The 15,080-nt window shown below is 34.4% G+C and overlaps 1 protein-coding gene across 1 annotated transcript in view; it reads left to right on the top strand.

Moving 5' to 3' along the window:
- The window catches only part of LRP1B (LDL receptor related protein 1B), a 1,901,338-nt gene that overhangs the window by 1,279,437 nt on the left and 606,821 nt on the right, over nt 1-15,080 (top strand). Inside the window, exon 28 of the mRNA XM_043576625.1 lies at nt 14,089-14,220. Within this exon, the coding sequence (XP_043432560.1) occupies nt 14,089-14,220 (132 nt within the window). The remainder of the gene's footprint in view (nt 1-14,088; nt 14,221-15,080) is intronic.

Below are 15,080 nucleotides of genomic sequence, written 5' to 3'. Positions count from 1 at the left end.
AGGATTTATTTTATTTTGCATGAGCCCTATTTTAAAATGTTAATGTTTCAGATGCCTGGGTGGCTCAATTGGCTGGGAATCTGACTCTTGATTTTGGCTAGCTTCATGTTTCCAGGATCAGGGGATCGAGCCCCACTCAGCCAGAGCCTGCTTAAGATTCTCTCTGTCTCTCTCTCCCTCTCTCCCTCTCCCTCACTTGCACTTTCTCTCTTTCTCTCTCTCTAAAATATAAATAGAGCGCCTGGGTGGCTCAGTCGGTTAAGCATCCGACTTCGTCTCAGGTCATGATCTCGCGGTCCGTGAGTTCGAGCCACGCGTCCGGCTCTGTGCTGACCGCTCAGAGCCTGGAGCCTGTTTCAGATTCTGTGTCTGCCTCTCTTTCTGACCCTCCCCTGTTCATGATCTGTCTATCTCTGTCTCAAAAATAAATAAATGTTAAAAAAAATAAAATAAAAATAAATAAATAAATAAATAAATAAATAAATAAATAAAACAAAACATAAAAAATAAATAAAATGCTAATATTCTAAGAATGGTAAGCTGGTGTGAAATAGTTAAATCAAAATGCTTTCACTTTTACTTGTAGTTGATAACAGCTTTGAAGAGATGAGGTTTCTGACTGGGGTGTAGTGAATGGCATGTGATATCAGAGCAAGGAGGAATTTTTCAGATTTGAGTAAACCTGTGAGGCTTCCATAATGAGGAGCTTAGAACTTCATACAGTACTGAGAGCCTGGTAGAAGAGAGAGAAGTGAACAATGAAGAAGAAAAGTGAGAGTTGAAACATGCCAAAGACATGTTGCTACCTCATTCTAACTATTGGTATAAAAAGACAAAATTGAACTCACGTTCTCCTCTTATACCTTCTTCCTCTAATACATAGACCTCTGCTTCCAGGAAGAGTTAGATAGACTAGCACCCAATTTAGTTTCGTAATGAATCCTTCTGTGTTATCTTAAAAGCATATTATAAATTAATGGGATTGGTTGGTTTATCTGAAAAACTAAATTACCGTTTTTATCATTATTTCTTTGGCAAAATATAATGGACATATCAAACAACTAAACTGCAAAAGATTTTATATGCAGGTAGTAAGTTTAGCCGCTTTATAAATTGCTGTTTTTGAAATATGCAATCTACCTTGCAGCAATAGAAAAGATTAGTAAAAAAAGGAATCATCAGAATTCTTTCTGCCTTGGTACACTATTTGATGTACTTGCCTAAGTCATGCAAACCCAAGTGATTTAGAGCCCTCCATTCAAATCCACTAATCGCTGAATCCATGGTTCTACTCCAAGATCAGGACTTTTCAGCCTCTACATTGTTCACATTTTTAACCAGATAATTCTTAGTTCGGAGGAGGGGAGGGGCTTTCCTTTTGCATTGCAGGACGTTTATTAGCATTTCTGGCTACTAGTGTGCCAATACTATCTCTAATCAACCACAAATGTCTCCATATATTCCCCACCACTGGTTGAAAACCACTGTTTTAAATAAGAAAGCTTTTTATAATTATAAAATCATCATAAAGCTAGAAACTTGATGCCTGTCCTTTCAAATCATACAGCAGGCACAATGAGTAGCAAGCAAATTAAAATATCAGAAAGACACCTGAAGTCATTTCTTTAGAATAACTGAAAGTTCTTTGGTATTTTAAGATATATATTACCACTAAATATAACATTATATGACATGCTTGTTTTCACCCTTTTACAAAGCACTATGCACAAATAAATGGAAATAGTATTTGTGGCTTTTAGAATTTTTCCCATTGAAATACAGATATTTATAAAAGATCAGATAAGATTCTTTTAGACATTTACTTCATAAAAATAGAGTACGGTATAAAATTAATCCATAAACTATGATAAGGTTGATGAAAGTAGCCCCTACATACCTAGTATTTCTGGGATCTGGTGATATTAAAGCAATAAGAACATCTTTCCCTTGCACATATTTTTTATATGTGTGTTTTGAATAAGCAATTAATTCCAGTTCTTCAACTTCAAATGTTAAAATTATAATTTCAAGGTATTTGTCAAAAGGAAAATAGAATTTGGGATTAGTGTTTAATTGTAACATCCTTTTGAAAATTCCTCTCTTTTTAAAATATTAAATTAGTTTCTAAAAGGAAAATTATAATACAGATAAATTATCTTATTATATTAGTAATTATTTTGTACCAATAAAGTTTATTAGCAGAATGAATATTAGTTACTATAAAAATGGCTACATAAGAGGGAGAAAAATATTTCTCTTACCTAACAAATTGTATTCTGGCATTCTGCCTTGAGCAGAGTTTTATTAAATAAATAAATATCATACATATTTTATATTGCACCAACATTTGCATACATTTTATTTGAATTTAATGGATAAAATAATTGCTTGGGTTTAAAGGGTTTATTTTTTGCTGGTGAGAAATGGGCTACAATTAAACATGGTTTGCATGAAATATGAAATTATTTTTAATGATATTGTTTTCTTCACAGAGCACACATCAGTCTTATGTGATTGCATAATTAACATTTGGTTCTCCTATAAAATATTGTAATTATGCATTATTTAGTCTCTTTACCTACAGCTATGATGTGCTTTAGAAGATTAACTCACTTTCCAAATATTTAGATTCCTGACTCTTTAGAACATATCCCACCTACACTGAGCATGAGCATGCATATGAATCCAAATGTCCTTAAGTATAACACAGTAATAGATACCAGAGAAATTTTACAAGAAAAAATGTTATGTATATAAGTCATATGTACAAACAATATATTATACATGTGTCATAGTTCCTGCCATCATGCCACTGATACTCACACTCAGAGATTGACAAATTAAGGCCCTCAGACTAAATTCACCTTCCTGCCTCTTTTGTAAATAAAATTTTATTTGAGCACAAGTAAACCTTTTGGCTCACATATTGTTTATGCTTGCCTTTGTGCTACAATAGCAAAGTAGGATAGTTACTATGAAGGGCATAAGTCCTACAAAAGTGAAAATATTTACTATCTGGCATTTTACAGAAAAAAAAAAGAAAAAGGAAAAGAAAATCCTAATCTTTGATTTACCAGTATTTACCAGCACATACAGACATAAAATGTATCAATATAGGTCACAGATAATTAGAAAGTAGGACAGTAAATAATAAATTGCTTAATGCCTTGTATAGGCAATAATTAAAACTAATGTTCATTAATGGGAGACATCAGCACTAGCTACCTTCATTAGAAACTATTCTGTGAAAGAAAAAGGACTTAGGCTGATTGATGAGGGCAGGTTAAAATATTGGTAACGAAATTCCATGGGAGAAGGACACCATGTGGAAGTGGCAAAGGGCAAGATATAGATATTCAGACAACAATGAAGAATTGATTTGACCATGTGCATAATATGTGTGCAGAAGAAAAAGAAGAGGTTGGAATATTCTGAGCAGTGCTGCAGAGTACCAGATGCAAGGCTGCCATAGGGGTCGTGCAAAGGTGACAAAATAAAACTTTGTGTTGGAATAGGAAAGGTAAAAATGGAAAGAAGGACTCACATATTAGGGAACTCAAATAATACTTAATATGTTAATGAAAAAGAAGTGGAAAAAATGCTTTGAAATTAAAAGTTTTGTGAGTTTGGAAGGCTGATGACATCTTGAACAAAAATAAACAGAATGGATCAGAATAAAACAAAACAAAAAAAAAAAAAAAACACCTGGAAGTTAGAAAGCAGAAGGTAAACCCTAGCCAGTGTCAAAAGTGTCATGGGAGAAATGGTAGGAGGTAAGATTGAGACTTTGTGAGTAAGACAGTGGGAAGCCATCTAAGATTTTTTAGCAAGACAGCTATATGATTAAGTCTGTGTTTCAGAAAACTAATATATGCATTGGGGAGAAACCAGAAATCAAGAGATTACTTAGAAAGTTAGTGTAGCAACCTAAGAGAGAAATGGAGAGAACCTAAAATGAGCCACACACCATGGAATTGCAGGGAATGGTGTACATGGTTAGAGTACAGACTCTTAAATCCCTTACAGGAACTATGTCTTGTCTACTATTATATTCAAACTTTTTAAAAGTAAGCAGAATATGGGGCGCCTGGGTGGCACAGTCGGTTAAGCGTCCGACTTCAGCCAGGTCACGATCTCGCGGTCCGTGAGTTCGAGCCCTGCGTCGGGCTCTGGGGTGATGGCTCAGAGCCTGGAGCCTGTTTCCGATTCTGTGTCTCCCTCTCTCTCTGCCCCTCCCCCGTTCATGCTCTGTCTCTCTCTGTCCCAAAAATAAATAAAAAACGTTGAAAAAAAATTTAAAAGTAAGCAGAATAACTAGGTGTTTCATAAATATTTATTCAATGCATAAATATAAATATGGGTGTTTCATGTATCTCTAAGATTCTTTGGTCCAATTTGAGTTTAGGTAATATGAACTTTCAGTACTCTCTTTCTGCACAGTTGTATTTGCATTTCATCTGTTAAGATTGCTTACAGCATTCCATTCACTGGTCAGCTTTTCCCATCTCCTGCATAGAAATAAATGAGATAGCCTTGGTTCTGTAGCCGTTTACAACCTCTGTATTGATAATTGGATTCTGCAATAGCATTTCTTATAAAATAGTTAATTGCTTTATACCAAGTATTGGCAAACCTTTTTTGTAAAGAGCCAGATAATTAATATTTTAGGGCTTTGTGGGCCATATGATCTCTGCTGAAACTGCCCAACTCTGCTGTTGTAGTGTGAAAGCAGCCATAGACAATGTGTAAGCTAATGAGCATGGGTATGTTATAATAAAAATTTACTTACAAAAACAAGCAGTAGATTATATTTGACTCTGGGGTCACCATTTGCTAATACCTGCTTTATATTAAAATGTGAGTATTGTGAATCAAATTCCTTAATATGGTAATTTGGTATCTGTTCGATTGCATGGTTAGGAACTAAAAATGTTTAACACTGTTATTTCAAAGTGAGAAAATATTAAAAATTGAAAATAAAAAGTCATTTGGATTTTGCACACTGTGAAAGCAGAAAAGATTGTGAATATTACATTACAGTGTTATCATTAATACATATGGGCTACAAAACCAATTTTTTACGTTATTGTGCATACAGAAAGTATTTTGGTTTTGCTTTTAAAAATATTTTATCACAATTATGGATGTTGAGAAGAGCTAATATGATTCTGGGCCAAAAATATTGGTGTTCAAAGTGAAATCCAAGTACCTATCATTGAGCTGTCTTGGATTATGCTTTTAATTTCTTTGAGAGGAATAACATTGCCTATGTCAATGTTTTTAAACAAAAATTTTCTCCTCCTTCCTCTTTCTCCCTTTACTCCTCTTTATTTTTTTTTCCGTTTTTCTTCTTTTTCCTCATCCCCTGTTCTTTTTTTTTTTTTTAATTTTTTTTTTCAACGTTTATTTATTTTTGGGACAGAGAGAGACAGAGCATGAACGGGGGAGGGGCAGAGAGAGAGGGAGACACAGAATCGGAAACAGGCTCCAGGCTCTGAGCCATCAGCCCAGAGCCCGACGTGGGGCTCGAACTCACGGACCGCGAGATCGTGACCTGGCTGAAGTCGGACACTTAACCGACTGCGCCACCCAGGCGCCCCATCTCATCCCCTGTTCTTTGTCTTAAGTGTTGAAAACTTGGATTTTTCTCTTACTACTACAGCTAAGTTACCCTGACGCTAGGTATTTAATGATTCTCAAACAAGGCCTCTTCATTCTGGTTCCTGTTCTGCTCACATCTGCTCTCTTGCTTCTCTAATCTACAATTCTTTATAATCATAATCTAACCATAATACATGAATTTTAAAAGGAAGAAAACAAAATATGCAGCACTTACTCCGTGTGATAGAGGGACTTGGACTCCTAAGGAATATTTAGATGCATGCTTCCATGCTTTTCTAATAGTTTTTATTTTTTATCATTTTTTAATTGAGGTAAAATGAGTATATATTGTAGGAGTTTGAGCTGTATATTATAATTCTGTATTTGTATACACTACAAAGCAATCACCACTATAAGTCTAGTGATCATTTATCACATTACAATTGAGACCTGTCACCCATTTTGCCAACCTCCTGAACCTCCATCCCTTCTGATAATCAGCATGTTCTCTATGAGTTTGTTTTTGTTTTCATGGTTAATTTGTTTTATTTTTACATATATAAGTGAAATGATATGGCATATGTCTTTCTTTATCTGACTTATTTCACTTAGCATAATACCCTAAAGGTCCATCCATGTTGTCACAAATGGAGATTTCCTTTTCTATAGCTGAGTAGTATTCCCTCATATCTATCTATAGCTATATCTAATATCTATATATCTGCATCTATCTATATAATCTATATATATATCTGTAATCATATCTTTTTTATCAGTACATCCATTGATTGACACTTAGATTGTTTCCATTTCTTGGTTACTATAAATAATGCTGCAGTGAACACAGGGTACATATATCTCTTCAAATTAGTGTTTTTGTATTCTTTGGGTAAATACTCAGAAGTGGAATTGCTGAATCATGTTAATTGTGTTTTTAATCTTTTGAGGAATCTCCATTTGAGTTTTTATAGTGGTTTCACCAATTTACATTGCCACCAAAAATGTCCGAATATTCTCTTTTCTTCACATCCTCTCCAACAGATGTTACTTCTTGTCTCTTTGACAAAAGCCATTTTAACAGATCTGAGATGACATTCTCATTCTGGCTTTGATTTGCATTTCCCTGATAACTAATGATACTGAAAATCTTTTCATGTGCCTGTCAGCCACCTCTATGTCATCTTTGGAAAAATGTCTATTTAGATCCTCTGTCCATTTTTAATGAGATTGTTTCTCCTCTAGGTGTTGAATTATAGGAGTTCTTTATGTACTTTGGATATTAACTCCGTATATATGATGTGCACATATGTTCTTCCATTTAGCACCTTGCCTTTTGCTTTGTTGATGATTTCCTTTGCTATGTAGAAGTTTTTAGACTTAATGTAGTCCCATTTGTTTATTTTTGCTTTTGTTTCCATGCCTTCAGAGTCAGATCCAAAGAAACATTATTAAAACTAATGTCAAGGAGCTTACCATCTATGTTTTATTCCAGAAGTTTTATGGCTTCATAAAATTGGCTTCTGAATTTTATGGCTTCTGAAGGGCTTCAGACCTTACATTCAAGTCTTTAGTCAATTTTGAGTTAATTTTTGTGTATGGTTAAGATAGTGGTCCAGTTTCGTTATTTGGTTTGTGGCTGTCCACTTTTCCCAATACCATTCATTGCAAACACTGTCCTTTTCCTATTGTGTATCTTTGACTTCTTTGTCATATATGAATTAAACATATATGTATAGGTTTATTTCTTGGCCTTGTACTCTGTTCCATTGATATATGTGTCTGCTGCTTTTAAATGGAATGTTCTGTATATATCTGAGTCTAGCTGGTCTAATGTGTCATTTAAGGGTAATGTCTCCTTATCGATTTTATGTCTGGACATCTATATATTGATATAAGTGGCATATTAAAGTTCTCTACTATTATTGTATTGCTGTAAGTTTCTCTCTTTTGACTATTAATATTTGCTTTATGTATTTAAGTACTCCTTTGTTGGGTGAACATTTACAAATATTATATGTTCATGTTGGATTGACCATGTTATGCCCTTGTCTTTTGTATAATTTATTTTAAAGTTTATTTTGTCTGATATAAGTATAACCTATACAAGCTTTTTTTTAACTTTCCATTTGCATCTTTTTTATCCCTTCACTTTTATTTTTTTAAATTTTTTAATGTTTATTTATTGTTGAGAGACAGGAGAGAGTACATGTGAGCATGAACATGTGCAAGGGAGGGACAGAGAGAGAGAGGGAGGGAGGGAGAGAGAGAGAATCCCAAGCAGGCTTCTGACACGGGGCTGGATGCCACCATGTTGAGATCATGACCTGAGCCACAATCAAGAGTTGGACACTTAACTGACTGAGCCACTCAGGCACCACCCCCTTCACTTTTAGTCTCTGTGTGTCCTTAGATCTGAAGTGAGACTCTTGCAAGCGAGACCCATGTTTTGTTTTTTGTTTGTGTTTGTTTCCATTCATCCACTTTGTGTCTTTTGATTGGAGAATTACTCCATTTACATTTAAAGAATTATTGATACGTATGTACTTATTGCCATACTCTTTGTTGTACTTACTGCCATACTCTCATACTCTCACTTTGTTGATTGTTTTCTGGCCATTTTTATAATTTGTCTCTGTTCCTTTTTTCTTCATTTGCTCTCTTCACTTGTGGTTTGGTGATTTTATTTAGTGTTATATTTAAATTTCTTTCACATTTCTTTTGTGTGTCTACTCTAGACTATTGTTGATTTGTGATTACTGTGAGGTCCACATATAATACCATGGGTAGATGGATAGATGGATTGATAAATAGATATATATACACACATATATAGAGTTTAAGTTGATAGCATCTTAAGTTTGACACATTCTAAAGTAACATTTTTATTTCCCTTCTCTACCATGTGTTCTATTTTTAATATCATATTTCACATATTTTCATTGTGTGTATAGCTTAACTATTGTAGCTATAGTTAATTTTACTACTTTTGTATTTTAAACTTCATATTAGCTTTATAAGTGGTGAAGCCTGTACCTTTACTATATATTTATATTTACCAATGAGACTTTTACTCTTATATGTTTTGTTGTTACTAGTTATTCCCTCTTCTTTTTAGCTTAGAGAAATCTCTTCAACATTTTTTGTAAGACCGGTTTGTTGGTGATGAACTTTTTTTTTTGTTTTTACTTTTTGCTTGTCTAAAAAACTCTATTTCTCTTTCAATTCCAAATAAGAACCTTGCCAGGTAAAGTATTTTTGGTTGGAATGTTGTTTGTTTGTTTTTCCTTTCAGTACTCTGAACATGTCATACCACTCCCTTGTGGCCTATAAACTTTCTGCTAACAAATAGGCTGATAATCTTAAGATTCCAGTATATGTAAGAATTTGTTCTTCTCTTGATGCTTTTGAGATTCTCTCTTCATCTTTAACTTTGGACATTTTAATTATAATGTATCTTGGTTTGGATCCCTTTGTGTTTATTTTATGTGGAACTCTTTGTGCTTCCTGGAACAGGATTCCTGATGCCTATTTTTCCCATATATTAGGAAAGTTTTCAACTATCATTCCCTTTTTTTGTCAAGTTTTTATTTATATTTCAGTTAGTTAACATACAGTACAATATTAGTTTCAGGTGTAGAATCTATTCATCACTTACATGCAATATCCAGCACTCACCACAACAAGTGCCCTCCTCATTACCCATCACACATTCAGTTCTTCCCACCACCCATCTCCCCTCCAGTAACCCTCAGTTTGTTCTCTATAGTTGAGAGTCTGTTTTCTGGTTTACTTCCTTTTTCCCCCACCCCCATGTTCATCTGTTTTGTTTCTTAAATTTGATATGAGTGAAATCATATGGTATTTATCTTTCTCTGACTGAATTTCACTTAGCATCATACTCTCTAGCTCCAACCATGTCATCGTAAAATGACAAGATTTCATTCTTTTTATGCCTCAGTAATATCCCATTGTGTGTATGTATATATATATATATATATATATATATATATATACATACACACACATATATATACACTTTATTTTCTTTATTAATTTATCAGTCAATGGACATTTCGGTTCTTTCCATAATTTGGCTGTTTTTGACAATGCTGCTATAAATCTTGAGGTGCACGTATCCCGTCCAATCAGTAGTTTTGTATCCTTTGAGTAAATCTATAGTTGTGCAATTGCTGGGTTGTAGAGTAGTTTTATTTTTAACTTTTTGAGGAGCCGCCATACTGTTTTCCACAATAGCTGCACCAGTTTGCATTCCCACCAATAGTTCAAGAGAGTTTCCCTATCTTCACATCCTTGCCAATACCTGTTGTTTCTTGTGTTGTTGATTCTAGCCATTTTGACGGGTGTGAGGTGATATTTCACTGCAGTTTTGATTTGTATTACCCTGGTGATCAGTGATGTTGAGCATCTTTTCATGTGTCTCTTAGCCATCTGTATATCTTCACTGGAAAAATATCTGTTCATGTTTACTGCCCATTTTTAAGTGGACTATTTCTTTTTGGATGTTGGCTTTTACAAATTCTTTATATATTTTTCATGCTACCCTTTTTTCAGATATGTCATTTGCAAATATCTTCTTCCTTTCCAAAGGTTGCCTTTTTGTTTTGTTGATTGTTTTTTTCACTGCACAGAAGCTTTTTTATCTTGATGAAGTCCCAATAGTTTATTTTTGCTTTTGTTTCCCTTGCCTCAGGAGACATATGTAGCAAGAAGTTGCGATGGCCAATGTCAAACAGGTTACTGCCTGTGTTCTCCTCTAGCATTTTGGTGGTTTCCTGTCTCACATTTAGGTCTTTCATCTATTTTGAATTTATTTTTGTGTATGTTGTTAGAAAGTGGTCCAGTTTCATTCTTTTACATGTTGTTGTCCATATTTTCCAATATTTGTTGAAGAGACTTTTTCCCCATTGGATATTCTTTGCTGCTTTGTCAAAGATTAGTTGACCAAATAATTTTGGGTTCATTTCTGGGTTTTCTATTCTCTTCTATTGATCTATGTGTCTGCTCTTGTGCCAGTACCTTACTGTTTTGATCAGTCATTATTAATTTAAATAAACTAACTACTACTCTTCTCTCTCTCTTCTCCTTCTAGGACCCCTATAATGAATACGTTATTCTGTTTGGTGTTGTTGAACAGGTCCCTTAACCTATCTTCACTTTTATTATTATTATTAATTATTATTATTATTATTATTATTATTATTAATTATTATTATTATTATTTTCCTTTCTCCTCTACTGATTGGGTCATTTCCACTGCCTAGTCTTCTAGGTTGCTTATCCATTCTTCTACTTAATCTAGTTTTATGTTGAACTCCTCTAGTGTGTTTTTTATTTCAGCTATTTTATTGTTTTATAATGTCTGTGACTGCCTTTGGTACTGTGTTATTTTTCTATCCCTTTCTAACTATGTTCATCCATTCTCCAGAGTTCAGTGAACATCTTTATGAACATTACTTTGAACTCTTATCTGGTAGATTACTTACCTCTGCTACATTAAGATCTTCTGGGGTTTTGTCTTATTCTTTTATTTGGGACATATTCCTCTGTCTCCTCATTTTGCTTGATCCTGTTTCTTTTTTTGTTTCTTTGTGTGTTTTGCTTTTTTGTTTTTTTGTTTTTGTTTTTGGTTTGTTTGTTTATTTGTTTTGTATGGGGTAAAATTGCTATCTTCCTTAGTCTTAAAGGAGTGAACTTGCATAGTAGATAAACTTAAGGTTCAAACTATTTTTTTCCCTGTTGGTTGTTTCTCAGACCTTTGTGATTATTTAAGTAGCCTAATTCATTCTTCAGAGGTCCCAGTTGTTGAGGGTGTGCCAAGACCTGTCAGTGTTCTAAAGGGAGGAATCTTAGTGCATACTCTCAGACTAATTATAAGCCAGATCCTCAGGCAGCAGCTTTTAAGGCGTATAAATATAGTCTTATGGGTTCATAATCATAAACCACACTGACTTTCAAACTTGGGGGATCTGGGCAACAGTTGTAAAAATTATGGCTTTAGATATATGCATAATCTCTTCTCTGGGAGATATCACTAAGGTGTGAGTAGGAAAAGAGTGGGCACTAGTGTGGTGTTTCTCTATTTAGGTTCCCAGGGGCACCTCTGATCTCTGGATATGTTCAGACTGAAGCTACAGAACAAGAAAATAGGCCTTTTTCACACAAATCCCGAGGGAGTGTTTCAGTGTACTATTTATGCAGTGTCCTGTGGCTGGTAGCCTGTCGATGTCTGTTTCTCCAAATGTTTCATACCCATGAGGCCCAGAAATGTAACCCCTATCCAAAAAACCAGATTCTCAAGTGCTGTCTCCTGTGAGGGCTGTACATACCTGCCAGCTGTGGTGAGACAGTCAGTGGCTACAGTACATAGGGGTGGAATGTTTGGCTGATCAGCTAGGTCTGGGCGGGTGGGCTGTGGCTATGGTGTGTGGGATCAGTGTAATCTGACTGAGCTAGCAGTGAGGGGTGAAGAGGTGAGAGGGATTGCAACAATGGCACCTGCTAGTTCTAGCAAAAATAAGGCAGAAGAAAAATGCAAAATGGCACCTGCGAGAATCTCTGTCCTTAGAGAGGGTCTCATCATATCACTGCCTCTCTGACAGAGGGTTTAAAATTAACAAATAAGCTTCCTTTCATATGGTCTAAAAGCTTCAAACTGTTGCTTTAATGCTGGTTCCAGGGTGAGTGTGTTTGTGTGTCAGCCATTTAAGAGTGGATTTTCCATTCCCTATAGCACTATGATTTTCCTGGAAGTAAACCTATGGAAGTAAGACAGCTGTGTTAGGGGCTCATCTCTTCAATGCAGTTGCCAACGGTTGGGTTGCCTGGTGTGGGACACAAACTACTCATTTTTCAGGGACAAGTTCTATAAATGAGATCCCTCCTGACTGTGGTTTGCAGTGCCTGGGGTGTGATTTCTTCTGAAACCATGTCTCTCTGTCTCCTACCTGTCTCAGTGTGGCCCTTTTATTCTTTGCTATGGAGGTGCTGTTTGGCTAGCTTTCAGGTCCTTTTCATAGGGAGTTGTTCTATATATGGCTGTAGATTTGTTGTGTTCATGGAAAGAGGTGAGTTCAGGATGCCTTTATGCCACCATCTTAAAATCTCTCCTTAATTGATTTTCTTAGGAAAATATTTCTGTGTCTTTCATTTCCATTTATTTTATTTGTTTGCTTGCTTTTAAAGTTTATTTATTTATTTTGAGAGAGAGACAGAAAGAGATAGTGGGGGAGGGGCAGAGAGAAAATCTCAAGCAGGCTCTGCATTGTCAACACAGAGCCAATGTAGGGCTTAAACACACAAACTGTGAGATTATGACCTGAACCCATACCAAGAGTCAGATGCCTAACTGACTGAGCCACCCAGGCAGCCTATTTATTTATTTTTAATCAAATTCAAAGACATGGATTATTTTCATTACCTTAGGGAGGCTACTAAATATTGACACAAGTCACATTGTGTATCAAGTACAGTTAATTTCTCATATCCTGTACAGTTTTATTATAATGCATTGATTTTTATTCTTTGTGCTTTAAAAGAACTCTGACAGTAGGTCCACTTGTTAGGAATATAAAATAGTTTGAATCAGAAGTTGGGATCAGAAGTTGTAACACTTTTCTGTCTTTAATTTAGTATCCCTATTCTACTAGATATGGTTTACAAAAATAAGATTTAAAAGAAGAGTTATTGATCAACTGAGATTAAAATCATATTCAAAAGGCATAATGCCAGGACAAGAAACACAAAAAGAATAAGACAGTGATATTGAACTATAAAATTTAATATTCCATCCTATATTTGAATATACTATAACTTACTTATACAATAGAGTTTAGCTAATCTGTGTATGTGGAAGAAACTTCAATCTGTTAGTACCGAAAAAAAAAAAAAAAGAAGTAGATGTCTTAATAGTGAAGGAAGATCAACATTTCTTCACTTAGGCCTCTGATTTTATAAAAAGGGTATGGCTTGAAGAAAGGATATATATATATAACAACAGTTTCCTAGGGAAACAGTAAGAGTGCTGTGCTAAGGCAAGAATGGGATCTATATGGTAGGTTAGGAAAATAAAAACATCCATTGATGCACCCAATTCCTGGATTATGGTTTACTTTAGTTTATTATAAACTAAATTGAATCATTATTCCTGTTTTGTTTCGTTTTGTTTTTTCTCAGACAAAACCCTTAAAAAACTCTTTGCTTCTAAGGCAATAGGATTCATACACTTCAACTTACAGAAAATTGAGGGAATTAACTTAGTTGTTATCTTTGAAGAGGAAAAATGTTTTTATTAATGTAATTGCTATATATGATTGTCTGTTATTGTCATATTAATCACCGCAGTAATGGGTGCTATATAGGAACTTCACTTTGAATCATTAAGTGAATAACCCTTGTCAACCTCAGAGGTTCCCTAATAGATATATATTTTTTCTTTTTCACTGTTAATATTTCACTGTGTAATTACAGCTACCAATCCCTGTGCAGCTAATGACGGCAAAGGCCCCTGCTCTCACATGTGTCTGATCAATCATAATAGGAGTGCTGCTTGTGCGTGCCCCCACTTGATGAAGCTTTCCTCAGACAAGAAGACCTGCTATGGTAAATTTCTTGGAGTTCTCATCTAAAATTTAAATTGAATTCTCTCAAATTGTATTAGCATTAAGATTTTCCTCAAAGTGAGCCAAAAGATATTTTTAATGTCCTTAAAAACATTTGAGGTAGTGCTATTTCCAGACTCTATTGATGATTCATCTACTTTGGGGAAGACTGACAAATTCTTTAAATATGTGATATACTGCACTTTGCTATTTATTACCTTATTCATTTTTTTCTTGCCACTTTCTGATTTAGTGTGTTAGCAGAATTTATCTCTACAAAACAGGGAGATTTGTAAGTGAAAGTGCATTTTCAGAAGTGATGATGTAGGTAACCCATGTAACAAAGAGGTACTCAATAGCTTTAATCTCTTCCTTCTTCTAAAGTTATTTTCACATCATTTTATAGGGGATTATCGACTTGAAGGGGTGAGAAGTGAAGTAAAATGGGTAACTTTGAAGTATTCCTAAAAAATATTTAAACAGCACATTTAAACTAGAAAAAAATGATAATGAAATTTGTGAATGAAATCAGACTTGGAGTTTTTCTGTTTTATTTTACTTTTAAGTAATTTTTATCTGCAGAGCAATTACCTTTAAGGACATAAAAGAATATACTCACAAAATCTTCACTTAGGAATTTAGGTACATGTCGATTTAATTAATTTTATATAATCATAGCATATCTCAACAACAATAATCTCAAAGAGAGCAATGAAATAATAGAATATCTGTGACTTCTTCTATTTTATTTCCTATTTTATAAACTCTGTTCAAGAAAAATGCCTATGGAAGGAAAATGATGCAACATCACTCACAATGTTACCACAGATTTACAAAACTTTGTAAGAAAGCATGCTTTAA

This window comes from Prionailurus bengalensis, chromosome C1 (genome assembly GCF_016509475.1).
Source record: "Prionailurus bengalensis isolate Pbe53 chromosome C1, Fcat_Pben_1.1_paternal_pri, whole genome shotgun sequence".
Lineage (NCBI taxonomy): Eukaryota > Metazoa > Chordata > Mammalia > Carnivora > Felidae > Prionailurus > Prionailurus bengalensis.
This window is presented reverse-complemented; position numbering and strand designations above follow the sequence as displayed.